A 25,280-nucleotide genomic window follows, 5' to 3' on the forward strand; every position below is an offset into this window, starting at 1 on the left:
AACACACAGTAAAGGGAGGGACTCTTATGGGAAGGACCTTACAAGGAGATGAGACCACTGAGACAGGCATTAATAAAGAAGATGCACCGAGGCGGGCGGATCACTTGAGGCCGGGAGTTTGAGACAAGCCTGGCCAACATGGTGAAAACCCATCTCTATTAAAAATGCAAAAATTAGCCGGGCATGGTGGTGTGCACATGTAGTCCCAGATACTTAGGAGGCTGAAGCAGGAGAATCGCTTGAACCTGAGAGGCGGAGGTTGCTGTGAGCCGAGATTGTGCCACTGCACTCCAGCCTGGGCAACAGAGCGAGACTCCGTTTAAAAAAAAAAAAAAAAGATGCAAACTCCTCAAGTCTCCATCAGTTTATCAGTTTTAGATATGTTATATATTTGTATATTGAGATTCTATATCAGTATCTCAAGAATGAAATATCTAGAAGGGATTCACTTTAGCCCAGAGAAAGGAGATTTATCACTGGTCAGAAGGGAGAAGGAAAGGATAAGTGCAGACACAGATAGGTAATTGTGTAGGTGCATGTGGGCAGGGGGCAAGATAAAAGAATTTCAGGCTCAAGTGCCTTAGATGACAAAGTTGTTGCCTGACAGAGGAGGGTGGAAAGGGTGTAGACCCTTGCTCTGGGAGATAGGAGAGGAAACTGAGAAGCACCGAAAGTCCTGGCAGGTTTGTAGGCTCTTCAGTTTTACTTGCCCCAGTTTTTTGGGTGTGCAGTTTTCTCCATCTGAGAAGCTTTGAGATATGAGCAGAGAAGAGAGGTGGAGTATGCTTTAAAATGGGGGTTGGAAGGGTGATTGTAGTGGATGATCCTGGGACAGGAATATTGATCTGTTGGCTGTGGAGAGATGGTGAAACACCGGAGTGGGAAGGAATTGATGCCAAGACTGAGACTGCTCTGGGTCAAAAATGAAAGAACAAGATAGTGCTTTTGGTAAAAATTACAAACAGTATAGTTATCCACCAGTCGTAGACTGGTTGAATGAACTGTAGGATAAATATGTGAAAAATTATATTTTAATGAGGTCAATTGATATATATTGACATACAAAGATCTCCAGGATATATTGTCAAGTGGGAAAAAAATCAAGCCTTATGTAAATCTATAGAAAAACATCTGGAAGGATATATTCTATCAAGTTCCATTTCATCCAAAGAAGGCAGTGAGATTGGGAAGGGATAAAGAATATTTACAACAACATAGAGTTATCATTGAATTTATTTTATTTTAAAGATATCTATGTACACCAAGTAAATACACACAGGGGGTTGCGCAGTTTGGTTTGTCTTCCACGCTGGCATGCAACATTTTGGCAGATGTGAGTGGGCAGGCCAGGTGCCCCTTGCAGTGACCCTGGCTCTGAAAGGGATGCGGTGAAGGTGGGGAGCAGGAGGAGGAGGAGGATGTAGTGTGAAGCTTCTGGTGAAGGGTTTGCGTGTGTGTTGTTTCTTTTTTATGTAAGTGAATTATATTTCCCTTACATCTTGCTAAAGAGAAGGCTGCTCCCTCTGTGTCATCTCTCTCCTCATCTGCGCTACTCCCTCACATTTCCTTATGTGTTTTTAAAAGAACCATGTGGTGGCAACATTACATAAAACCCCCTGGATTCTTAAGTGCCCTGCTGGCAGCAAATATTAGCCTAAGTCCACAGGCCCACAGGAACCTTCCTTCCACCCTAGTGGGTCTGGAGACAGCATGGCTTGTCTACCCCACCGTTGCCCTCTTTTCCATGAGTTGCAGCTTTAGTGCAGAGGAGCCAGATTGGACCCCCTTCCTCAGAACAATGGTTTTCAAACTATTCCACAGAATCCTCAGGGTCTCTTAGGACTGTTCAAGGGCTCATTCACTGAGGAGCCTTTGAACAGTCAGTCCTAAGAGACGCTGAGACTTCTTCCACCAAAAAAAAAAAAAAAAAAATGCAAACTGCCCAGGTCTGCATTACTTTATTTTTTATATTGGGGTTCTATGTAAGATTTGTTTTTGAAAAACATTTAAAAATCACTGCTTTGGATTTATTCCACACTCCACTGGTATTTTTCCCCCTGCAGTTCTCCCTAACTGCTAAAAGGAGCTCAGCAGGTAAAGGGAGCAGGGCCTCTTTTCCTTGAAGGAGTCATGGGCCAGTGCAGCCTGCGCTTACCAGCTGGCATTCCCACTCAGCTTCCTTTCCTGACTTAGAAGTTGGGTGATAGGCTGCCCTGCCGCTGGAGAATCTTGGTCTTCCTCCTAGAAAAGACTGGATATCAGGACACCAGACTTTCTCTCCTGGTTTGGACTGGCTAGTGACCTCCATCCCTGCAGTTACCTAGAAAACCACCTTAGCACCATGTGGAAGGAAAGGACCGTCTGAAACTAAAACAACAGTCCTCTTCAGTATGGAGGGTGCTGCATATGGGCTGAGAATGGCTGGGAGAAGACCCCTCAGGGTCAAGCCTTAGAGCTTCCCACCTCTTGAAAATCCACCCTGCCCCTTTCTTTAAAGTGCACTTAATACCAGATGGGGACATTAGAGAAGGAACTCTTTGTGGAGAAAAAAAAAATGTACATTGGGGAAAAGTCAGGCTTCAGCTTGAAAGGAAGGCAACTAGAGAGAGAGATTTTGCCAATGAGCTGGAAGCCCCCAAACCAAGGGGTGGAGATGGGAGGAGCATGCCGCCCAGTATGGAACAAGAAAGAAATCCAGCTCATCGCTTCAACTTGAGGGCACTGTGACAAAAAAAAAGGCTCAGAAATTTCCCAGCCTATTCACCCCCAAACCCAAGGAATCAATCATTTTGACTACACCTGCCTGTAACCATCTCCATGGACAGATGAGCAGCCATTGACAGGCTGCTGGGAGCAGTCTGCCTCCTCCATTTTTCAAAATATTTTAAATCAACTCTGGGTTCTGGTCATGAGCTCTGGGGCAGGGAATATCAAAAGGAGCTTGAAGAAAAAGGGAAATGGTCCCTTGAGCAACCCATTTCTCAGTCCAGGGGAAAACAGGAAGAGGGAGGCAAAAGGCAGACTTTGTAGGGCAGAAGTAACACCTGAATCCTTTGATTAAGGTGAGGGGTGTATGAAGAAAATTATATGTCTCAATTAGCAGCCCTTCCATTTTACCTTCCCCTGTGCTATATGTGAAAGAGGAGGGAGGAAGAGTCTATTTCTCTGTCTCATGATGCTAAGACATTCTTCTGCTTAAGGCTTTGTGTGTGTGCATGCGTGTGTGCATGTTTGTGTGCATGCGTGCGTGTGTGTGTGTATGAAGGGTCACAACCCTCTAGCTCCCATTTTTCCTTTTGTCATCTCTGTGACCTCTACTCAGTGACTAACACCACTCAGTGTGAGATGAGTAGATGAGAAAGAAGAAACATTCACCCTCCTCCCTATTGCCCCAAATAAGGAAGGTAGACTATGCTTTGAAATTGCTAAATACATCAGTAGATACTTGAGAATAAGACAGAAGAGAGACATAGCAGCAGCTTTTGATATATAGATACAGAGTACAAAGAGATACAGAGTAAGTAAGAGAAGACATCAAACATAGTACAGTCCAACAACAGGGGTTGGGGAGGGAGTTAGTATCAGAGACCACAGGTTTGCAGCATGCTGAGAGAAGAGGCCTCAGTCCCTCTTAGAAACTGGGAAAGAAAGAGAAAGAGGGTGTGAGGGCCCAGCTTGTAGCTCAGTCACAGAACAGGAACAGGTGGCATCTGCACACACTTTGGTTTACTGTCCTGTTCCTTTAATACCAAGAAGCAGACCCCCCTACCACCGCCCCCCGTGACCCAGGCTTGCACCTCCATCCCTAGGTCTCCCCAACTCCTCTTCTGCATTCCTACTTCTCTGCTTCTCAGACTTTTCTGCCTGTGTGTGCCCGGTTTACTATTCTGGGAAACCCCTGGAGAGGGCTCAGCTTAGATGCAGCCCAGTAAGAGACTGGCCATGTTCTCTGTGCCACTTCTGGGCCCTAAAGCAACCTTGGTGAGAAACCCAGTGACACACAAGAACAAAGAAGGTTCCTGTGCTGCTAGAGGAGAGCACCTGGGGACAGAGGAGGAAAAAGAGGGGCTTTGCCACCTCCACTGAGCAAGATGGGAGGGGAGCGCTGACTGATTTCGTGGGGTGTTTCCTAAAGCTTACTGGTGGCATATACAGATGGGAAGAGGATGGGACACAGGTGCAGGCGTGAAGCAAACATCGCCTTAACTGGAGATGTCTTAGTTCCAAAAACACCTATCCATCCAAAATTATTTCAGGGTGGAGGAAGAGGTGGGGTTGAGATGGCCCCCTAGGGTCTCCTGATAGATCTGCAGTCTACCACCCCTGTGGTTCTAATTACAGCGGCCAAGCTCACTTCTTTGGACATGTGACAGTGACCCCTAGTGGCAAAAAGACAGTACTGTGGTTACCACTGTAGCCTAACGGAAAGCAAAAGGGGGCACGGGAGGTCAACGTCCAGATTACATGGGGCAGCACAGGCGTAGCCCCCAACAGGGGAAAGCAGGAGTTGAGGGGTAACTACATAATTAAAGTTTTGAGGTGATAAAAAAAAAAAGAAGCAGCAGCAGGAAAACCAAAGAGGCTGTCAGCAAGAAGGGAAGCAACCTGAGGCTGGCCCGAGGAAGCAGCCTGACGCTACCTGAAAGTGCAGGTATGCAGCCGTGGGTGTGGGAGATTAGCTGGCTGCTGTCTCTTGGTGGAGAGGGAAAAGCTTGGCCTGGTCCTCAGCCTCATAGCCACACGGCAGGTCACTCCTGGAGGAAGAGACCCACCATGATCAGCTCCATAGAAATTAAAGTATTCCTGTCATCATGGTTACTCTGCTCTGAGAGCATCCCTGTGAGATCACAAATGGCAGGGACTATTTGTGTTTTACAGGAATACAGGGAAACTCAAGGCCAGAGGGATGTAAATGACTTGTCCAATGTCACAAGGCTTCCAAAGGTAGGAGAGAAACCCAGTCGTCAGATGCCCACGTTGTTTTCGTCCAGACCTTATCACTGGAATAGGGAGAAGCCACAGATGGGATTGGAGGAGGGGAGATATTCTGCACTGAGGCAGGGGAATGACTGGATCTCCTGGACAACACAGTGATGAAAAGAATGAGTCTCACTCCCTCCCCCTTCCCCAAAGGCTCCAGGAACCTCCAAGTGGGGCACAAGGGAAATTTAATCATTTCTTCTGGTCCCACCCAGAAAACCCAGGGGTAGTGGGGACTGTTGTACCTATTGTCGTTGATATCTGTGGCATTTCCTGAAGAGATCATCATTGAGAACACAGGATTAGAAGAAGAAAAAAGGAGATTGGGTGTTAGAAACAGTTTGCGCAAACCCTCTCCCATCTTAATCCCTTAGAGAAAAAGATAAGCTGTGACACTTTCTCCTTAGTTATCCCAAGCTACATCATTATTTTGTTTGAGAAAAAGTTTCTGCAGCCCCTCACCAAGGAGAAGAAAAGGGAACTGGAAGGTAAGGGCTGGGATTGGCGTGGTAATAGGAGGAATCCACTCCGAGGCAGCCTGAGACCTAAAGGGCTGGGCAGGGCTCAGGCTGTAGGAACAGGGTCACTTTTTTCTTCATATGTGTTATTATTATTATTTTAGAGATGGGGCTTTACTATGCTGCCCAGGCTGAGTGCAGTGGCTATTCACAGGTGTATTCACAGTGCACTTCAGCCTTAAGCTCCTGAGCTCAAGCAATCCTCCTATCTCAACCTCCCAAGTAGCTAGGACTACAGGTGCATGCCACCACACCTGGCTATATGTATTTTTTTTTTTTTATTTGAAGCCTTGGCACACCAGAAAGGTTCGGTCAGTATTTTTTGTACACTAAGGTCACTTACTTTTATGCCTCTCAACTTGCCCTGAGGACCCCAAAGGTGGGATTACCCATCTTTTTCACTCACCATTGTCCATGTTGGCCTTCTGGTAGGAAGCCAAGGGGCCGCCAGAAGATGTGGCTCCACTGCTGGTACAGGAGTTTGCAAAGCTGGATGGAGCAGAGGAAAGAGGCAGCCTCTGACACCCACCCTCCACTAGTCTGAGGACCACTAATCCACACTCATCCTCAGCGATAGAGCTGCTCAGCCCTCCCCATCCCCAGAGAGCAGAGGAAAACAAACACGGCCACAGGCTGGGAGGGCAGACACCTACCTTCCAATCATAGGCATGAAGTTGAGAAAGGGTTTAGGAAAATAATTAAGCCACAACCAATAACTGCCCCCACCCTATGCCTTCTAGGGTCCAGGGAGCCTTGGGTGGGACTCCAACCCACACGTGTGGTCACTCACTACATATCTGAGGTGGAGCTGGGTGTGGCCTGCAGGTAGAGATTCTGGTAGTTCTGGAAGAGGCTGTTGGTGTAACTGATGCACTCAGGGCTCCGGGTGCCATAGGGGTTGGTGGGTGAGGATGCTGGGTAGTGGCCAGGCCGGACGGGTTTGGCTGCAATAAAGAAAGAAAACAACCATGAGGAGGCTATGACCCTGCATTTGCCCTGGTCCCTGAGGTCATTTAGCTGGGGTTGAACTGAGTTGCTTGTAACATAATCACTTTTTTACTTTTTGGGGGGAAGTGGGATGAGGCTAGGGGTAGGTAAGAAGCAATAATCTAGTTGCTTGGCAATTAGCAATTTGCTAAATTTGCTTCAGGAGATACTCCCACCTTGCCTGCTAACACCTACTCACCAATCTGGGCAGAATGGCCCCGTTTGCCCGAGCTCTTGTAGCGAACGGCCTCCTTGATGCGGTCCACCTCCTGCTGGTACCGGCGCTTGTCCTTCATGGCGCCCTCCTTGGCCTCCTTCAGTGCACCCTCCAGGGCCTTAACTCTCTCAGCCGTAGCCCTAAGTCGTTTTTCCAATTTAGGAAGCTCACAACGCAGATCTGCATTGTCACGTACCAGCTATGGGGCAAGCCAAAGGGAAGAAGTGGAAAGGAAGGCAAGTGACCCAAGACAGTCACCCAGAGGAGTGTAGGGGACAGGGGTGAGGAGAGAGAATAAAGAAAAATCAGGAGTCAGAGAAGATGGAGACCATGTCATTTCCTCAAAAGGCCTCATTGCCTTTATGTAATGGACTGTTCTGTCCAGCTCATTCCTTCTCCCAGAGCGAAGGGTGGGTGGTCAGGCATTTAAAAGTTATATAATTTTCTAGGCAGTAAAACCTGCCATCTCCACTGCAGCCCAGAACTCTTGTGACAGCGCCTTGTCCTGTCTCCATCTGGTTTCCCCCACATCTCCCAGCATGTGCCAGATCAATAGCCCCAGGGCGGCCATGGGGATGAGGGACCTGCTTCCCCAGAGAGGGCTTTGTGGGCATGCAAAGGGTGGGGCAGCAAGGGCACAGTAGCAATTTGGTGGCTGTGGCATTGAGGAGAATCTGTGCATGGCAGGTGCAGTGCAGAGCAGGAGCAGAAGCTGGAATTCAGGAGCCCCTGACATACACATATAGACAGGCAGAGCCCGCCCCGTAGGAAGGAAAGAAAATGTTTGAGGTCTCACAAACATTTGCACTCATTACCTTCACATTCAAGGACTTCATGGGTTATCCCTCCCCCAGTGCAATTAAGCTAGAGCATGGGAGCAACCACCCTGCAGCCCGAAAAGACTTCCTGATCTTTTTACAGGTTCCACACAATGACTGGGGGCACTACAGGTTGCAAAAGGAGCAGGGCCTTGGAAGACAGCGGGTAAATCAGCATAGCGGGGAACACTGGGGGCTCAAGGGGACAAGCTAGAAACCCTTCCATGCAGTTTCCATTTGGACAATTTATGGAGTATAAGCAATGTTTTGCTGTGACAATACTTTAGCTTAATTGATATAGGGCTATAGTCCTGGCTGTTAAGATTCTCTTAACTGAGAAGTTTTTATCTCCTTTTCCTTTTTACTCTTGTGTCTGCTGAGGTAGGAAATTGTAGTGAGTCCTCTATTTATCCTATAGGTGAGTCATTTTTGTTTTTTTGGGACTTTGAACAGAGGCAGAGGCTTCAGTGACGATAAAGGAAACTGTGTGGTTGTGTTTTTTCATGGAAATTTTTTTGGGGCTTGCTCCATAGAGCAGGGCTTTCCCATAGGCAGAGAGGCCCAGAGTAGCACACACATGTGTGTGTGTGTTTTAAGCAACATAATATGGATTTGGACAGAGAGGGAAAGTGAATGCGGGAATGAAAATCGAATGGCAGAATTGATTTCAAATGTTTCCTATCTGCCTTTCAACTTTTCTATAATTTTGTTACTCAGTTTCATAATAAAGGAAATAAAATCGTAGCAAAGCCCTCTGCAGGCCTAAATAAAATAAATAAACTCTGTACATTATCACTGGGCACAGGTTTAGGATTCATTAAGAAAAAAAAAAGTACTGAATATTTACTATATAAGCTGGGCATTACACTGGGAGGAAAAGAAGTTTAAGTGCTAGGCTAGTGAGAATGTAAGTTTAAATGGAATCTTAAGGTAGATTTGAAAGGAAAGGAATGAAGTATAGGTTAGGGTTTATTTTATGAATTAGTTAAAAGGACCAGTTGACAGCCTGCTGAGCCTGTCTTCAAGGCTCAGATATTTAGTGCTAGTGAGAGTGCCCCTACCCAGCATGCACCAAACATTTCCTGTCCTGACTCCTTTGGACTGCCCTTCTGCATCCCCACCCCATACCTTTGAAACCCAGTCATCCACCTAAAGAACCGCAACAGCAAGGAGGGGGACAGAGAGGCAGCAACTTAATACACAGGAGTTTTGACTGGGGCCCCAACCAGGGGCTGGTTGGGCCATCTTAGGGACATCATTTTTTTTTAAATTGAAACAGGGTCTCACTCTGTCACCTAGGCTGGAGTGCAGTGGCATGATCACAGCTCACTGCAGCCTCTACTTCCTGCGCTCAAGCAAATTGCCCTACCTCAGCCTCCCAAGTAGCTGGGACTATGGGTGTGTGCCACCACATCCGGCTAATTTTTGTATTTTTTGTAGAGATGGGGTTTCGCCATGTTGCTTAGGCTGGTCTTGAACTCCTGTGCTCAAGTGATCCGCCCGCCTCGGCTTCCTGAAGCACTGGGACTACAGGCATGCACCACTGTGCCTAGCCAGGGACATCATTTAATGTCCCTGCATGCCTGCCACAGACCTAGACAGATGGAGTTCTCTCCACGAGAGAAGCCCAACTCCCTTGCTTCTTCTCATCTCCCTGCCTTCCATCTCTGGGTAACGTCTGACCAGTCTCCCTCCTGTATAGTTACAGCCCATGCCTCTGTTAGTTTCAACCTCTCCCTCCAAGGTAGGCCTGGGGAATTCCACTTTGAGCAGAGGTGGGTTAGAAACTTTGAGAAGGGAATACAGGCATGAAACAAAGAACAAGGTACAAGTGGACCAAATATGGTATAAAGAAGGGATTAGTAGGGAAAGTAAAAGCGAACAGTAAGGAAAACATGCAACTGGATTTTCCTGAATCCAAGGGGCCTCTGAGGATTTGGTATGCTAGCTACCCGGCCTCAAAAATTCTCTTCACTCCTTCAGCAGACTCTTACCTGTTTGTGAACCTTTGTAAGCTGTTCCAGGTTGTTCTCAAGAAAGGAAATCTTCTGCTTTTGGGAGTGAATCCCCCCACTGTCTTCGGGCTCCATTTCTGCACTCTGAGAACAGATAATAGGAAAGACGTGGCTGTCCTGAGGCCAAACAGGTCCCACCAAGACCAGGCCAAGCCAGCCCCATAGGGGCAACAGGGGCAGGAGAAACCTAAGGATGGGAGGAGGATGTGGGGGCTGATAAGACCCCAAGGACAGCACTCACTTTCTTGACTCGAGTCGTGACGTCTTGAACGAACAGCTTGCGAAGGTTGTGGAGGGTCTGGAGTTCCCGGGCCTGGAAAGAATGATGAAAAATTGGGAATAGCCAGATACCAGGTCTGTCCTATTCCTCCAGAATTATAGGTACCTCCAGTCTCTATAATCAAGTGAGTCACTTATCCTTTAGGAAAAAATGTGTCTTGATTACGCTACAGAATGGCTGCAAAAGGGCAGGAGGAATAGGGTTAGGAAGAAATGAAGCCTCCCCACTCCCCAGTCCTGTGAATTTGGCACAGAAGGGAACCACTCACAACTGTCTCCTCCAGACCCTTGAGGTCCTGCTTGGACTGCTCATGTCGCTCGTACAGAAATCTGTAGCAAGAGAAATAAGGGAAATGGAAAGATCCCTCAGGACTCTCCTTCCTCTTGCCTCTTCCTCTATTACTTTTATCTCCATTTAAGTATTACTATTATTGTTATTTTGTGAAACAGGGTCTCATTCTGTTACCTAGGCTAGATAGAGTACAGTGGCACAATCAGGGCTCACTGCAGCCTCAACCTCCTGGGCTCAAGGGATCCTTCCCACCTCAGCCTCCCAAGCATCTGGGACCACAGACGTATGCCACCATGCCCAGCTAATTTTTGTATTTTTAGTAGAGACAGGGTTTTGCCATGTTGCCCAGGCTGGTCTCGAACTACTGAGCTCAAGCAGTCCACCTGCTTTGGCCTCCCAAAGTGCTGAGATTATAAGTGTGAGCCATCGCACCCAGCCTATTATTATTTATTACACAAGTTACTCATGTTTACTGTGCAAAAATTAGAAAAGAATTTTAAAGAGAGACATAAGGTGAGTTTTTATAAAAAGCCTATGATTCTACTATTTACAGATCAAACCAACATTAACCTTCTGGTGTCCACCTTTCTAGACTTTTTTCTATGCCTACATATCCATGTATACATTTTTATGGGATCATACCATGCATATGGTTTTGTAACCTGTTTTTACACTGAATAGAACATCGTAAACCTCCTTCCATACTGGTGAATACTCAACGGCAGTCTTTGCTGAGAGTGTCCTTTTGGTCCCGTCTCTACCCCATCATATTTTTCCCATGAGTCACCCTATCATGTCTGCATGTGTGTCCTGCCTCTGCAAGCATGTCTGAGTTCGCAGTTCTGAGCCTACAAGGCTGTAGTTTTACAGGTAAATCCATGCCACTCACGTCAGCTCCTGCAGCTTGGTGCTCTTCTCGTGTTCTTCGCTCTTCAGCTTCTTGTAGTCAGCCTGAAGCTTCTCTAGCTCTAACTGGAGCTTCTGATTTAGGCTACAGAGCATCAGAAGGTAATGGAGATGGGGGGGAAAGATGTTAATGAGGGGGAAGGGAAGGCCAGCTCTTCAAACTTCTTCCTTTTTGAACGGGTGAGTCCAGTTAGAATTGATGTGTCCACCTTCAGATGCCAGAGGCAGACTCAGGCCACTGTTTCCATGACAGAGCCAGGAACCCTGACCTCTCTAATCCTGGGACCCTCAAGGATAGGGACTAGTCGTTATTCCATGTGTCTCCTGAGGTGGGGCTATGAAGTTGTGGCATTGTTGAGGGAATGACACATGGATGTTAAAGAATCAGATCCAGAGGGGACATGTGAGTCAATACAGCAAGGTGACAGGACCCGGGAGGGGCTGGAGTCGCCCTTGGGAACCCTTACTCTTTGAGCTCATCAATTGTCTTCTGCTTCTCGTTGATCTCGTCCCGGAGCCGGGCCAGCTGCCGGTGATGGGCCTCCCGGTGACTCTCCATCTGCAGCTCCAGAGCCTTCTGCAAACAACCCCACCCCAAGCTCAAAGGCCAGACTCCCAGCAACAAGCTCTGTGACGGCCAGCACAGCTTTCACCACACCAGGCCCCAGTTGTCCCTGACACCTTCCCCACTCACCTTCACTTCATCTGCATCCTGAGTGTCAGGCTCCTTGTCCTTCAGGGCCACTTCATGCACAGTTTCTAAGGGAAAGAGGGGAAGACAGCTGACATCAAACCTACCTCTTTCGGAAAGAACTTCACGTTGTGACCAGAACTCCAGGCGGGGCTGGGAATGGACCCACAGGGATGTTCTTCTGTGTTAGGACTGTCCAATTTGATATAGCAGGAACAGAGAACAAGGGTGTATGGTTAATGTAAAATGAGCTACATGCAAAACCTTGGCTAACATATGAGTTGGCATCCATGATTTCAAGCTAATGCTTTGAGTGAGTGATTATTGGGGTGATTTATTTTGATGTTTCTGACTTTTCTGCCCTGGACAGTGGGATGGAGGTATAAGAAGGCCTCACCCTGGGCCTGGAGCTTGGCCAGCTCATCGCTCAAGGAGTCATAGGACTCTTCCAGGTGCCGCTTCTTTAGCTCCACGCTCTGCATGTATTCCGTAAGCGAGCGGATCTTGGCCTCATGCTGGTGGGAGAAAGTTGGTGAGAGGAAGAAGATGGAGCAAAGGACACAAACCCAGGCCACACAGATCTCCAACTCCAGCTCTCCTCCCAGCCCTCCCTCCTGCTACACTTCCCATGAGGGTGCAGGGTTGGGGGCCATTCCTATGGGGCTCTTCCTTTAGCTCCCATGGCTCAGGGGGCAGTACCCGCCCTGAGCCTTTACTTTTTTGGCCCTGATCTGCACCCCTGCCACCCCAGCTTTTCTGTCCTTGATTTCACTTGACCCCAGAACTTTGACATAAAGGTGGGTGTTAGGAGTTTTAGCCATAACCCCAGAGTAGCCTTCTTTCTCCCATGGCATCTGAAGGTTCTCAAACTTAGGCACTCACCTGAGAGATGAGGAGCTGGCAGGATGAGAGCTCCCGCCCGGTCACTTCCATCTTGCGGTGACACTCCACCTGGAGGTTCTCCAGCTGCCGGCACCGCTTGACCACAGACTTGACTTCTGATTTGATTTTGCTGATGTAAAGTCGGGCCACAGTGAACTCCTCCTCGATGGCCCCACTGATCTCCACTGGCTAAGGTGATTAAAGGAGGAAGAGATGCTTCTTGGCTGCTGGGAAGCTTTATCTGTTCCCTCCCACCTTCTACCTACCCATACACACCCACATATGCAGGGACTCAAATGGGATGGGTATTTTCCAAACGACCTTTAGCAGCTCTCTATCACTGGCATTTCACATTAAATTCCTCCGACTGCATTTAAAAATCCAATTCTGGCTGGGCGCAGTAGCTCATGCCTTGTAATCTCAGCACTTTGGGAGGTCAAGGTGGGTGGATCACCTGAGGTCAGGAGTTCGAGACCAGCCTGACCAACATGGTGGTGAAACCCTGTCTCTACTAAAAATACAAAATTAGCCAAGCATCATGGCACATCCCTGTAATCCCAGCTACTCAAGAGGCTGAGGCAGGAAACTGCTTGAACCCAGGAGGCAGAGGTTGCAGTGAACCGAGGTCACACCACTGCACTCCAGCCTGGGCGACAGAGTGAGACTCCATCTCAAAAAAAAAAAAAAAAAAAAAATCCAATTCTGGGCCGGGCTCGGTGGCTCACGCCTGTAATCCCAACACTTTGGGAGGCTGAGGTGGGTGGACTACGAGGTCAGGAGTTCGAGACCAGCCTGGCCAATATGGTGAAACCCTCTCTCTACTAAAAATACAAAAAATTAGCCAGGAGTGGTGGTGTGTGCCTGTAGTCCCAGCTACTCGGGAGGCTGAAGCAGAAGAATTGCTTGAACCTGGGAGGCGGAGGTTGCAGTGAGCTGAGATCACACCACTGCACTCCAGCCTGGGCAACAGAGCAAGACTCCATCTCAAAAAAAAAAAAAAAAAAATCCAATTCTGACAGTCCCCCACTTACAAATAAATCTTATAAAGCAACATGATTTTCTTTTGATCTCCTTGATCACCCAGATTATTCTCACATCCACAGATTTGCATATTTCATTCTGAACTCTGTGCCTATGCCCCACCTCTAACTCCTACTGCAAGCACTGCTCTGTTGCTGCTGCTTTTTTTTTTTTTTTTTTGAGACACAGTCTCCCTCTGTCACCCAGGCTGGAGTGCAGTGCCGCATCTCTGCTCACTGCAAGCTCCGCCTCCCAGGTTCACGCCATTCTCCTGCCTCAGCCTCCTGAGTAGCTGGGACTACAGGCGCCCGCCACCATGCCTGGCTAATTTTTTGTATTTTTTTAGTAGAGACAGGGTTTCACTGTGTTAGCCAGGATGGTCTCAATCTCCTGACCTTGCCTCGGCCTCCCAAATTTTTTTTTTTTTTTTGAGACGGAGTTTCACTCTTGTTGCCCAGGCTGGAGTGCAATGGTGCAATCTCGGCTCACTGCAACCTCTGCCTCCAGGTTCAAGCGATTCCCCTGCCTCAGCCACCTGAGTAGCTGGGATTACAGGCATGAGCCACCACACCCGGCTAATTTTATATTTTTAGTAGACACGGAGTTTCTCCATGTTGAACAGGCTGGTCTCGAACTCCTGACCTCAGGTGATCCACCCGCCTTGTCCTCCCAAAGTGCTGGGATTACAGGCATGAGCCACCGTGTACAGCCTCTTTTTTTTTTTTTTTTTTTAAGACAAGGTCTGGCTCTGTCGCCCAGGCTGGAGTGCAGTAGCTCAATCATGTCTCACTGCAGCCTCAACCTCCCATACTCAGGTGATTCTCCCACCTCAGCCTGTCAAGTAGCTGGTACTATAGGTGTGTGCCACCACCCCCAGCTAATCGTTTGTATTTTTTGTAGAGATAGGGTTTCACTATGTCACCCAGGCTGGTCGTGAACGCCTGGGCTCAAGCGATCCGCCTGTCTCAGCCTCCCAAAATGTTGGGATTACAGGCATGAACCACCATGCCTGGCCTCCATTGCTTCTTTATTCAGCACCCGTTAGAATTTAGTTTTGTTTTGTTTGGTTTTTAAGGCAGAGTCTCACTCTATAACCCAGGCTAGAGTGCAGTGGTGTGATCTCAGTTCACTGCAACCTCTACCTCCCAGGTTGAAGTGATTCTCCTGCCTCAGTCTCCTGAGTAGCTGGAATTACAGGTGCACATCACCACGCCTGGCTAATTTTTGTATTTTTAGTAGAGACAGGGTTTCGCCATGTTGGCGAGGTCAGGTCTCGAACTCCTGACCTCAAGTGATCCGCCCGCCTCGGCCTCCCAAAGTGCTGGGATTACAGCGGTGAGCCACCGCGCCCAACCTAGAATGTATCTTTTCAATTGGGTCTATACAAGCCTCTACCTGTCTTCCTGGGTCTAGTTCAAAGGCATGTTTCCTGGCTCTCTGGCTGCCTTTCTCAGTATCTGTGAAGGCCTGGATGGCTCATCTTGCATCTTCCACTAGTGCCCAGCCTGAACAAGGCTGCTGTCTCTCACCACTCACCAGCTTAATCTCCCCGTTGCCCACAATGACACTGAACTCGCTCAGATCCTTCATCAGCCCGTTCAGCACCTCAGCAATTCGTTTTCGCTGGTGTCCACTGACCTCCTGTAGCCGCTGCAACTCAGACTCCAGGGACAGCATGGTGGCCTGGGGACAGCCCCTCAGGTCATTCCTGTTGCCATCCTCCTGCTCCCTTGCCCAGCCCAGGCAGAGGCCTCTCCCTTCATGCAAGACCCTGAGGGCTGCTATGAAGAGAACACAGGCCCTGCAGAAGAGTCTGAAAGACAGAGGGACTGCGAGGGGAAAGTGCAGTGACAGGGTTGGGGAGGGACTCACAATGCACTGAACAGCAGTGCAGAGGTGCAGCCACCATACAGCCCTGGAAGGATGCAGAGGTCCCCTCGACATGGGAGATGTTCTGTGGTCAGGGAGCTGTTGGACCATTGGCACACCACTTACCACCTTCTGAGACAGCTCATCCACCAGAAGCTGGTTCTGCTGGCTCTTCTCCTCCACCTCCTGGGACTTCTGGTCATAGTTCACAGCCAGCTCCTCCAGGGCCTGCAGCACTTCCTTCACCTCATCCTTAGCGGCATCGTTCTCTGATTGCAGGTGGCTCAGCTCCCGCTGGACCTTCTCGTTGTCTCCTCGGGTGGACACCAGCAGCTTCAAGGGAGAGGAGTGGCATGTGGGAAAGATCACTGCCAGTGACCATTTCTATGGCCTTGGGTCTGGGAAGCTGAGCCCCCACCCTACCCAAAATAAAGAGTTAAGAGGAAGTGGGCTTTAGGTTTCATAGAAACAGGGCAACAGAATGAAGAATGAAGAAGCCCCCAGACTTTAAAATTTGTGCTTTAAGAAAAGCCCCAGCCGGGCGCAGTGGCTCACGCCTGTAATCCCAGCACTTTGGGAGGCCTAGGTGGGCAGATTGCCTGAGCTCAGGAGTTCGAGACCAGCCTGGGTAACATGGCAAAACTCCATCTCTACAAAAATTAGCCATGTGTGGTGGTGCACTTGTAGTCCCAGCTACTTAGGGGGCTGAGGCAGGAGGACTGCTTGACCCTGGAAGATCGAGGCTGCAGTGAGCTGAGATTGCCCCACTGCATTCCAGCCTAGGTGACAAATTGAGACTCCATCTCTAAAAAAAAAAAAAAAAGAAAAGAAAAAAGAAAAAGAAAAGAAAAGCCCCAGTGAGGTTCCCAGACTTCCGCTGTTTGGGGGAGTGATTAATCCCCAAGCAGAAAGCGCCTTCTTCCATCTGATTTTAAAAAGGTCTATTCCATGCCTTCCAGTGATGAACAGAACCCCTTTCCTCTCATGTCCTGCCCTCCCTCCTATTACCTCTTCCTGGTCCAGCATTTGCTGCTTGAGCTTCTCTATGAGTTGGCTTTGTTGGTTGATTTCATCATCCTGTTGGAGGCAACAGGGAAAGACAGGTGAAGGGAAGCTACTCCTTCCAGTTTAGACGTAAGAAGTTTGGGGGTAGAGGCAGGATCCTGATAAAAATCCAGATAGTATAAGCTTTGAGTTAGAAACCCCATATCCTACAGGAAGATCGGTTGAAGCCAGGAGTTCAAGGCCAGCCTGGGCAACATAGTGAGAGCCTGTCTCTACAAAAAATTTAAAATATTAGCTAGCCTGGTGGTGCATGCCTTTAATCCCAGCGCATTGAAAGGCCAAGGTGGGAGGATCGCTTGAGGCCAGGAGTTTGAGACCAGCCTGGGCAACAAAGTGAGACTCCAACTCTACCAAAAAAAAAAAAAAAAAAATTAGCTGGGCGTGGTGGTGTGCACCTGTAGTCCCAGCTCTTTCAGAGGCTGAGGTTGGGGGGGATCCCTCGAGCCCAGGAGTTTGAGGTTGCAGTGAGCTATTACTGCACCACTGCACTTCAGCCTGAGTAACAAAGCAAGACTCTTTCTCTCAAAGCAAAATAATAATAATAAATGAAAATAAAAATACATTTATGAAGAATTATTAATGAAGTAGGAAATTGTGCATAATATAATGCTGAATGAAAAAAATCAGATGTATAATTACATATACAGGCCGGGCACGGTGGCTCACACCTGTAATCCAAGCACTTCAGGGGGCCGAGGCGGGCGGATCGCCAGAGGTCAGCCTAGCCAACATGGTGAAACCCCGTTTCTACCAAAAATACAAAAATTAGCCAGGCGTGGTGGCGTGCGCCTGTAATCCCAGCTACTCTGGAGGCTGAGGCAGGAGAATCACTTGAACCCGAGAGGCAGAGGTTGCAGTGAACCACAATCGTGCCTCTGCACTCTAGCCTGGGCGACACAGCAAGACCCTGTCTCAAAAAAAAAAAATTACTTATACAGTATAACTCAATTGCATGGTATATGCACAGAGAAAAGCAAAATGTTGAGTGTTATCTCTGAATAGTGGATGATTTTAATTTTCTTCCATACATTTATATTGATGTTTCCACATTTCAAGCATAAGCATTTATCCCTTTTAAAACCAGAAAGAGGCAATATAAGCGATTTTCTTTGATCGCTTATATTTCTACCTCTCATCCCACCTGGCGTGCCTCAGTGCCCTGCCTGGCCGCCCTCACCTTGTCGTCAAGCTGCTTATAGAGACGGCGGATCTCCTCCTCGTATTTCTGCCGCTCCTCGGGCGCGATGCGCACCACGATGGATGAGTTGTCATTCACAGGGGTCTCCTCACAGAGCTCGGCTCCCAGGGCTGCCTCCTCCCCAGCCAGGCGCTCTGTCTCAGGCACATTCTCTCCTGCAAAGGGGCAAGACAAGGTGAGAGATGGAAGAAGAAGAAGCTGCATCCACGAGTTCTTCCTTCTCACTCACCATGCCCCTTGAACTCTCTTGCCAGGTGGACCTTCTACCTTTTGGGAGTATGGGAGGTAGGTAGTCAGGCCCCTCCCTTCCCCCATGACTGCTCTACTGCACCTGTCCAGAAACACAGCTCCTCTTCTTGGAGATTGGCCTGGCCAGAAACACCACCCAAACAGAGTTGGCTCCCAAACCTCCTCCTCCTCTTCCCACTGCCCCTCACTCCCACCTATCCCTCTCTAACCATTGCGCCACCGGCTCAGCTCAGCCTCCAGCTTCGCAATCGTCTCCTTCTGGGCTTTTGTCTTCTCCTTCTCCTTCTCGTATTTCTTCTTCCACTGCTCAGCAGTCAACTCCAGATTTACTGAGGCAGTGTTCTTAATGGTCTTTGCCCTGGGTGAGGAGAAGAGAAACAAAGAAATGAGAGCAACATTAGACTTGGGTGACCCTGAGGAGAGAGAGCCGCAGAGGCTGGGATGGGAAGCTGGGTACCAGGGATCCCTCTGGGGACCCTGCCACTGACCGCTGCCCAAACATCAGGGTGGACTTGGTCTCTGCATCATTATAACTGGACGGTGAGCAACAGATGAACATAGTCGTCCGGCAGTTTCCCCCGAGAGAGTCCTGGAGAATCCTTGTCATTTTGCTGTCACGATATGGAACATAGCTTTTCTGGGGGAGGAAGGAGACCAGGAATCAGAAATAAACAAATAAAATTCAACAGGGAATCAGAAAGGGTAGTGGTGCCACCCCGGGATCAGGCAACCCATGAATTGGGGCATGATCATATGGTGGCATTAGCAGGTGGGGGAGGAGATGGAGTGTGGCTTGAGGGGTGAGGGGACCTAAGGATCACTCACAGTGCCCTCAGCCAGTGCGGAGATCACATTGCCCAGAGCTGACAGTGACTTGTTGATATTCTTTGCCTCGTCCAGCACGGCTCCCTCTGCTCCAGTCTTGCTGACCTACCAGGGCAGTAAGAGATGAGTGTGTATGAGCAGCTGCACATGGAGAGGGCTGTCACCACCTCGTTCCAGGGCTCAGTCCACGGAGGAAGGAAGGAACAGGGAAGAAGATGGAGTAACACAGATGCTTGGCTGGGATTGGGGAAGGCCCTTCCTCTGTTCCCCTAAACTGTCTTGTCAAACACCACATTGCCCCTAACCCCTGCCACATATTACATGATTCCTTTTTTTTTGTTTGAGATGGAGTTTCACTCTTGTTGCGCAGGCTGGAGTGCAATGGTGCGATCTCGGCTCACCACAACCTCCGCCTCCCAGGTTCAAGCGGTTATCCTGCCTCAGCCTCCTGAGCAGCTGGGATTACAGGCATGTGCCACCACGCCCAGCTAATTTTGCATTTTTTGTAGAGATGGGGTTTCTCTATGTTGGCCAGGCTGGTCTCGAACTCCCGACCTCAGGTGATCCACCCGCCTCGGCCTCTCAAAGTGCTGGGATTACAGGTGTGAGCCACCGTGCCCAGCCATATGATTCCATTTATATGAAATGTTCAGGATAGGCAAATCCATAGAGACAGAAAGTAGATTAGAAGTTGACAGGGGATGGGGTTAGGGGACAATGGAGAGTGACTGTGAATAGAAGATGACAGTGCTCTAGAATTGGATAGCGTAATGGTTGCACAACCTTGGGAACATACTACAAACAACTGAATTGCACTTTAAAATAGTGAACTTTATGGTATGTGAATTATATCCCAATGCAAATCATTTTTTAGTTAAAAAAGAATCGGCCGGGCACAGTGGCTCATGCCTGTAGTCCCAGCACTTTGGGAGGCCGAGGCAGGTGGATCCCGAGGTCAGGAGTTCGAGGCCAACATGGTGAAACCCCGTCTCTACTAAAAATACAAAAATTAGCTGGGCGTGGTGGCTCATGCCTGTAATCCCAGCTACTAGGGAGGCTGAGGCAGGAGAATCACTTGAACCTGGGAGGCGAGGGTTGCAGTGAGCCGAGAGCGTGCCACTGCACTCCAACCTGGGTGACAGAGCAAGAATCCGTCTCAAAAAAAAAAAAGAGCCAAGGACCAGCCTGGCCAACATAGTGAAATCCCATCTCTACTAAAAATACAAAAAATTAGCCAGGCATGGTGGTGGGCACCTGTAATCCCAGCTACTTGGAAGGCTTAGGCAGGAGAATCACTTAAACCCAGGAGGCGGAGGTTGCAGTGAACAGAGATCGTGCCACTGCAAGCCAGCCCGGGCGACAGAGTGAGACTCTGTCTCAAAAAAAAAAAAAAAAAAAAAAAAGAGCCAAGGCTTCCACCCACCCCATATCCACAGGACCCCCTACCTTCTCACTCCCTGCCAGGTCCACCAGATACAGCTTCCCACTGAGCTTCTGCTCCGTTTCCATGTTCTCCTGCTTGATGTTGATGAGGAAGATGCTGTGGCTCCGAGAGCTGTGTTCATTCATGTCTGCAGGAGCAAGGGAGAAACAGGACCTGCACCACCCTGCAGAACTGAGGTCCTCAGCCCCCGGCTTCCACTGACCCCAGCCCCGCCCACCCAGAGAGAAGGTGCCCACCAGGACTAGCCCTGCTGCCACATCTCCCAGGCAGCAGGGTCCCACAGACAAGGGGTCCTCCTCCTCTGGGGGGCACAGTTTCCTTGCTCACTTTTGAGTCCCTCCACCCCAGAGGACACAGAACACAAGTGGATCCTCAGACTCGAGAGATCCCCTTGTATCCTCACTCACTGGTGACAGCCACATGACGATTTGATTTCCCTTCATCAATCACATCCAGAATCTCCTCCGGGCTGGACACAAAGCGTTCAGTACAACCCTGTGCGGGACAAATGGACAGTGACCCATAAGCTTTGTTTTTTAAGTTTGTATTTATTTATTTATTTTTATTATTATTATTTTCTTTTGAGATGGAGTCTCGCTCTGTTGCCCAGGCTGGAGTGCAGTGTCAAGAATCTCAGCTCACTGCAACCTCCACCTCCCAGGTTCAAGCGATTCTCTTGCCTCAGCCTCCAGAGTAGCTGGGATTACAGGCATGAGCCACCACGCCCAGCTAATTTTTGTATTTTTAGTAGAGACGGGGTTTCACCATGTTGGTCAGGCTGGTCTCAAAGTCCTGACCTCGTGATCCGCCTGCCTTGGCCTCCCAAAGTGCTGGGATTACAGGCTTGAGCCACCGCGCCCTGCTTTGTATTTATTTTTATCTTACGTATTTACTACTTTTTTTGAAACAGTGGCGGGCATGGTGGCTCACGCCTGTAATCCCAGCACTTTGGTTTGGGAGGCCAATGTGGGTGGATCACCTGAGGTCAGGAGTTCGTGACCAGCCTGGCCAACATGGCAAAATCCCATCTCCACTAAAAATACAAAATTAGCCAGACGTGGTGGCACATGCCTGTAATTCCAGCTACTCAGGAGGCTGAGGCAGGAGAATCACTTGAACTCGGGAGGCTGAGGTTGCAGTAAGCCAAGATCGGGCGCCATTGTACCCCAGCCTGGGCAACAAGAGAGAAACTCTGTCTCAAAAAAAAAAAAAAAAAACACTGTCGCAGCCAGGTGCAGTGGCTTATGCCTGTAATGCCAGCACACTGGGAGGCTGAGATGGGCGGATCACCTGAGGTCAGGAGTTCGAGACTAGCCTGGCTAACATGGTGAAACCCCATCTCTACTAAAAATACAAAAATAAGTGGGCCTGGTGGCAGGCACCTATAATCCCAGCTGCTTGGGAGGCTGAGGCAGGAGAATCACTTGAACCCAGGAGGCGGAGGTTGCAGTGAGCCAAGATCATGCCATTGCACTACAGCCTGGGCGACAGAGTGAGAATCTGTCTCCAAAAACAAAAACAAACAAACAAAAGAAACCACTGTCTCTCTACTACACAGGCTGGAGTGCAGTGGCGCTATCATGGCTCACTGCAACCTCAAACTCTTGAGCTCAAGCAATCCTCCCGCCTCAGCCTCCTGAGTAGCTGGGACTACAGGTGTGTGCCACCATGCCTGACAAAAATTTTTTTTTTTTTTAAACAAGAGACTCAGCATAGTGGCTCATGCCTGTAATCCCAGCACTTTGGGAGGCTGAGGCAGGTGGATCACCTGAGGTCAGGAATTAGAGACCAGCCTGGCCAACATGGTGAAACCCTGTCTCTACTAAAAATACTAAAATCAGCCAGGCGTGGTGGCACATGCCTGTAGTCCCAGCTACTCGGGAGCCTGACGCAGGAGAATCATTTGAACCCAGGACAGGGAGGTTGCAGTGACCCTAGGTCGAGCCACTGCACTCCAGCCTGGGCAACAGAGTGAGACTCCGTCTCCAAAAAAAAAAAAAAAAAATTAGATTAAATAAGAGAGACGGGTCTTGCTATGTTGGCCAGGCTGATATTGAACTCCTCAAGTGATCCTCCCACCTCAGCCTTCTAAAGTGTTGGGATTACAGGCATGTCTTCCAGTAAACTTTGATTTGCAAATTAAATTGCATGCACACTGACCAATGACCTTTCAAGACAGTATCTTTTCTTTTCTTCTTTTTTTTTAAAGACAGGTTCTCACTCTGTCGCCCAGGCTGGAGTGCAGTGGCGCAATCTCGGCTCACCGCAACCTCTGCCTCCCAGGTTCAAGAGATTCTCCTGCTTCAGTGTCCCAAATAGCTGGGATTACAAGCATGTGCCACCATGCCCAGTTAATTTTTTGTATTTTTAGTAGAAACGGGGTTTCACTATATTGGCCAGGCTGGTCTTGAACTCCCGGCCTCAAGTGATCCACCCACCTCAGCCTCCCAAAGTGCTGGGATTATAGGTATGAGCCACCATGCAGCCAAGACAGTATCTTTTCTGATCCCCTAGACTCTCCCTGGCCCCTAGGCACATCTCATTCCTCCAGGATATCCACCCTCCAACTTCAGGGTCACTGACCTATGCTCCTCCCCCACCAACATTCTCAATACACTGGCCCCACATAGGTGCCCCACACCCACTCTCACCTTGACAAATGGCACCCGGTTCTTGTCCTCGTGCACGGACAGATTTGTCTTGGTCACTGAATCAAAAGAATGCAGGGTAAGCAAGACTAGTACTTCCACCGCCCCCATCTGCACCTTGCAGTCAGCTCAGACGGTGGTTTTCTTCTCTGTGCTAAAGGAAGACTCTCCCTGTGAAGCCTAAACTCCCTGCACGAGCTGAAGGCTCAGTTCCTCCTCCTTCTCCTCCTCAGGGCTCCTGCTCCTCGGCCCCAGATCCTCTCGAACTGTTTATATGTAGTCCTTGGCTGCTAAGCTCATCTCCTGACCTTCTCGGTTTTTGGAAATTCTGGTAAATGGGGCCAAAAGACTTGGGTGCTGTGTGCCCTCTGCATCTCTTGTCAATTGGTACCTAATTCCAAATGCAATGTGAGCTTTCTTTTCTCCACTCTCCTCACACACCCTCACCCACTGGGACAAAACACTCACCATCCAGAAGGTCACGAATTTTGTCCAGGTAAATTTCAAAGTAAGAAACCTGGTTAAGAAGAAAGAAGGAGTGTGAAGTAAAGAGAGCCTATCTTAAATCTAGTTCAGGAATCCCATACTAATGTGACCTGCTCAAACGGTGGTGGGAGGAAAAGAACAGAAGAGAACATCTTGACAAAGAACTGTGGTAACCGGAAAGGGAGTCAAGTTGGGGAGCCCAGGCTCTTCAGTGGGTTTATTTTAGATCTTCCCCTCCCAGTCCCCATCTGAATGCCCAGCTGTCGTGCCCTGGTCACCTTGATGTGGAACTCAAGGTTCTCATCCATGGAGTAGATGTGGTTGAAGATGTCTCGGGCAATTCGAGGAATGATTCCCATCAGCTGAGGGTCGTGCAGCTTTCCCTGGTGAGTGAAGGTATTTGAGAGTGAAGCTGGGGCTCAGGGAGAATGAGACAACTCAGATGTATGCAGGTGAACACCAAGGCAAGAGTCAATAAGAAGAACATCCTAAGTTAGGAGATGGTCACCACCATGTCTGCCTTTTAGAGGAGCAAGGAGATAATTGAGTAGCCCTTTGGACTTCCATTGCTTTTCCCGATCAAAAGAAGACTGGAGTAGTGGAAAGGATGATCCACTGCAGTGGGTTGAAGGGATTCCATTAAACTTCTCCTAATATTGCCCTTCAGTTCATCCTCTGTACTCATCTATCTGCCTCTGGACCAGGCAATCCTTGATTCCTAGATCTTCCCCCACTGAGATTCCCTGATCTTCCATTAACACTCCTAGCCCCTCAACCACCAAAGCCAGAACCCTCACCTCCATGGTATGTGTTTTCCCTGAGGATGTCTGTCCATAAGCAAAAATGGTGCCATTGTAGCCAGCAAGGACATCTGGAAGAGACAGTAGAGAAAGAGTACTGATGGAGATAGGTCGGGTAGGAAATGGGGTGCTGAGAAGAGACATTCTAAAAAGAAATCTATTACCTTTGACAATCTGCATGGCACATGCATGATAAACTTGCTCTTGAGTCGTGTTTGGGGGGAATACACGGTCAAAAACATATGGCTTCCCCTGGAATGAAAATAAAAGATATCAGACGTCAACAGGCAGGATGTGAGGGAAAAGAAATACCACAACCTCCTTCCAGCAGCTGAGAAAGGCACCCTTTTCTTCAATGCCCTTAATGAACAGAAATGTGGGAGAATGGCCGGGCGTGGTGGCTCACACCTGTAATCCCATCATTTTAAGAGGCTGAGGCAGGCGGATCACGAGGTCAGGAGTTCAAGACCAGCCTGACCAATATGGTGAAACCCCGTCTCTACTAAAAATACAAAAATTAGCCTGGTGTGGTGGCACGTGCCTGTAGTCCCAGCTACTCGGGAGGCAGAGACAGGAGAATCGCTTGAACCCGGGAGGCAGAGGTTGCAGTGAGCCGAGATTGCGCCACTGCACTCCAGCCTGGCGACAGAGTGAGACTCCATCTCAAAAAAAAAAAAAAAAAAAAGAAGAAAAGAAAAGAAATGTGGGAGAATAAGAGAAACTAAAGGTACTGATGCCAGGAGTTGTGTCTGTGGGGTAGAGGAGTGTTGCACAGTGAGATTGTGTTAGGGGATCTTAGTCGTGGTATGATGATTGAGCACTCCACTACCTCAAACTCCTCCCTGGGAAACCAGATGAAAAAAGACAATAGGGCCACAGGTGATGAAAACTGAAGAACAATTCATTAACACTAAAAAGTATCTCAAGCTAGAAATATCTTCCTCAACAGATCCACGTACCCTGATATGGAAAGATCTTTAGATGTACTAAGTGAAAGATGCAAAGTTAGTGACATATATTTATAGCATGTTCCCTACCATGTAAATGAAATTCAGTCTACACTGAGAGCCTCTGTGGAAACATTAACACAA

General features: G+C 48.7%; 1 protein-coding gene across 1 annotated transcript in view; it reads right to left on the reverse strand.

Moving 5' to 3' along the window:
• Positions 1–1,215: 1,215 nt before the first annotated feature.
• Positions 1,216–25,280, reverse strand: part of KIF5A (kinesin family member 5A) — a 36,756-nt gene continuing 12,691 nt past the window's right edge. Inside the window, exons 2-29 of the mRNA XM_003824849.5 lie at positions 24,354–24,441; positions 24,187–24,260; positions 23,668–23,772; positions 23,372–23,420; positions 22,907–22,962; positions 20,663–20,750; positions 20,258–20,382; positions 18,812–18,916; positions 18,475–18,623; positions 18,196–18,344; positions 17,717–17,892; positions 16,483–16,551; positions 15,601–15,807; positions 15,142–15,288; positions 12,586–12,774; positions 12,101–12,218; positions 11,707–11,771; positions 11,480–11,589; positions 10,996–11,097; positions 10,084–10,144; positions 9,777–9,848; positions 9,515–9,619; positions 6,685–6,901; positions 6,289–6,442; positions 5,905–5,987; positions 5,226–5,253; positions 4,640–4,754; positions 1,216–3,638 (exon numbers count right to left, since the gene is read on the reverse strand). Of these exons, the coding sequence (XP_003824897.1) occupies positions 4,676–4,754; positions 5,226–5,253; positions 5,905–5,987; positions 6,289–6,442; positions 6,685–6,901; positions 9,515–9,619; positions 9,777–9,848; positions 10,084–10,144; positions 10,996–11,097; positions 11,480–11,589; positions 11,707–11,771; positions 12,101–12,218; positions 12,586–12,774; positions 15,142–15,288; positions 15,601–15,807; positions 16,483–16,551; positions 17,717–17,892; positions 18,196–18,344; positions 18,475–18,623; positions 18,812–18,916; positions 20,258–20,382; positions 20,663–20,750; positions 22,907–22,962; positions 23,372–23,420; positions 23,668–23,772; positions 24,187–24,260; positions 24,354–24,441 (2,970 nt within the window). The 3' untranslated portion in view covers positions 1,216–3,638; positions 4,640–4,675. The remainder of the gene's footprint in view (positions 3,639–4,639; positions 4,755–5,225; positions 5,254–5,904; positions 5,988–6,288; positions 6,443–6,684; positions 6,902–9,514; positions 9,620–9,776; positions 9,849–10,083; positions 10,145–10,995; positions 11,098–11,479; positions 11,590–11,706; positions 11,772–12,100; positions 12,219–12,585; positions 12,775–15,141; positions 15,289–15,600; positions 15,808–16,482; positions 16,552–17,716; positions 17,893–18,195; positions 18,345–18,474; positions 18,624–18,811; positions 18,917–20,257; positions 20,383–20,662; positions 20,751–22,906; positions 22,963–23,371; positions 23,421–23,667; positions 23,773–24,186; positions 24,261–24,353; positions 24,442–25,280) is intronic.

Source organism: Pan paniscus, chromosome 10 (genome assembly GCF_029289425.2).
Source record: "Pan paniscus chromosome 10, NHGRI_mPanPan1-v2.0_pri, whole genome shotgun sequence".
In the NCBI taxonomy this organism is placed as follows: domain Eukaryota; kingdom Metazoa; phylum Chordata; class Mammalia; order Primates; family Hominidae; genus Pan; species Pan paniscus.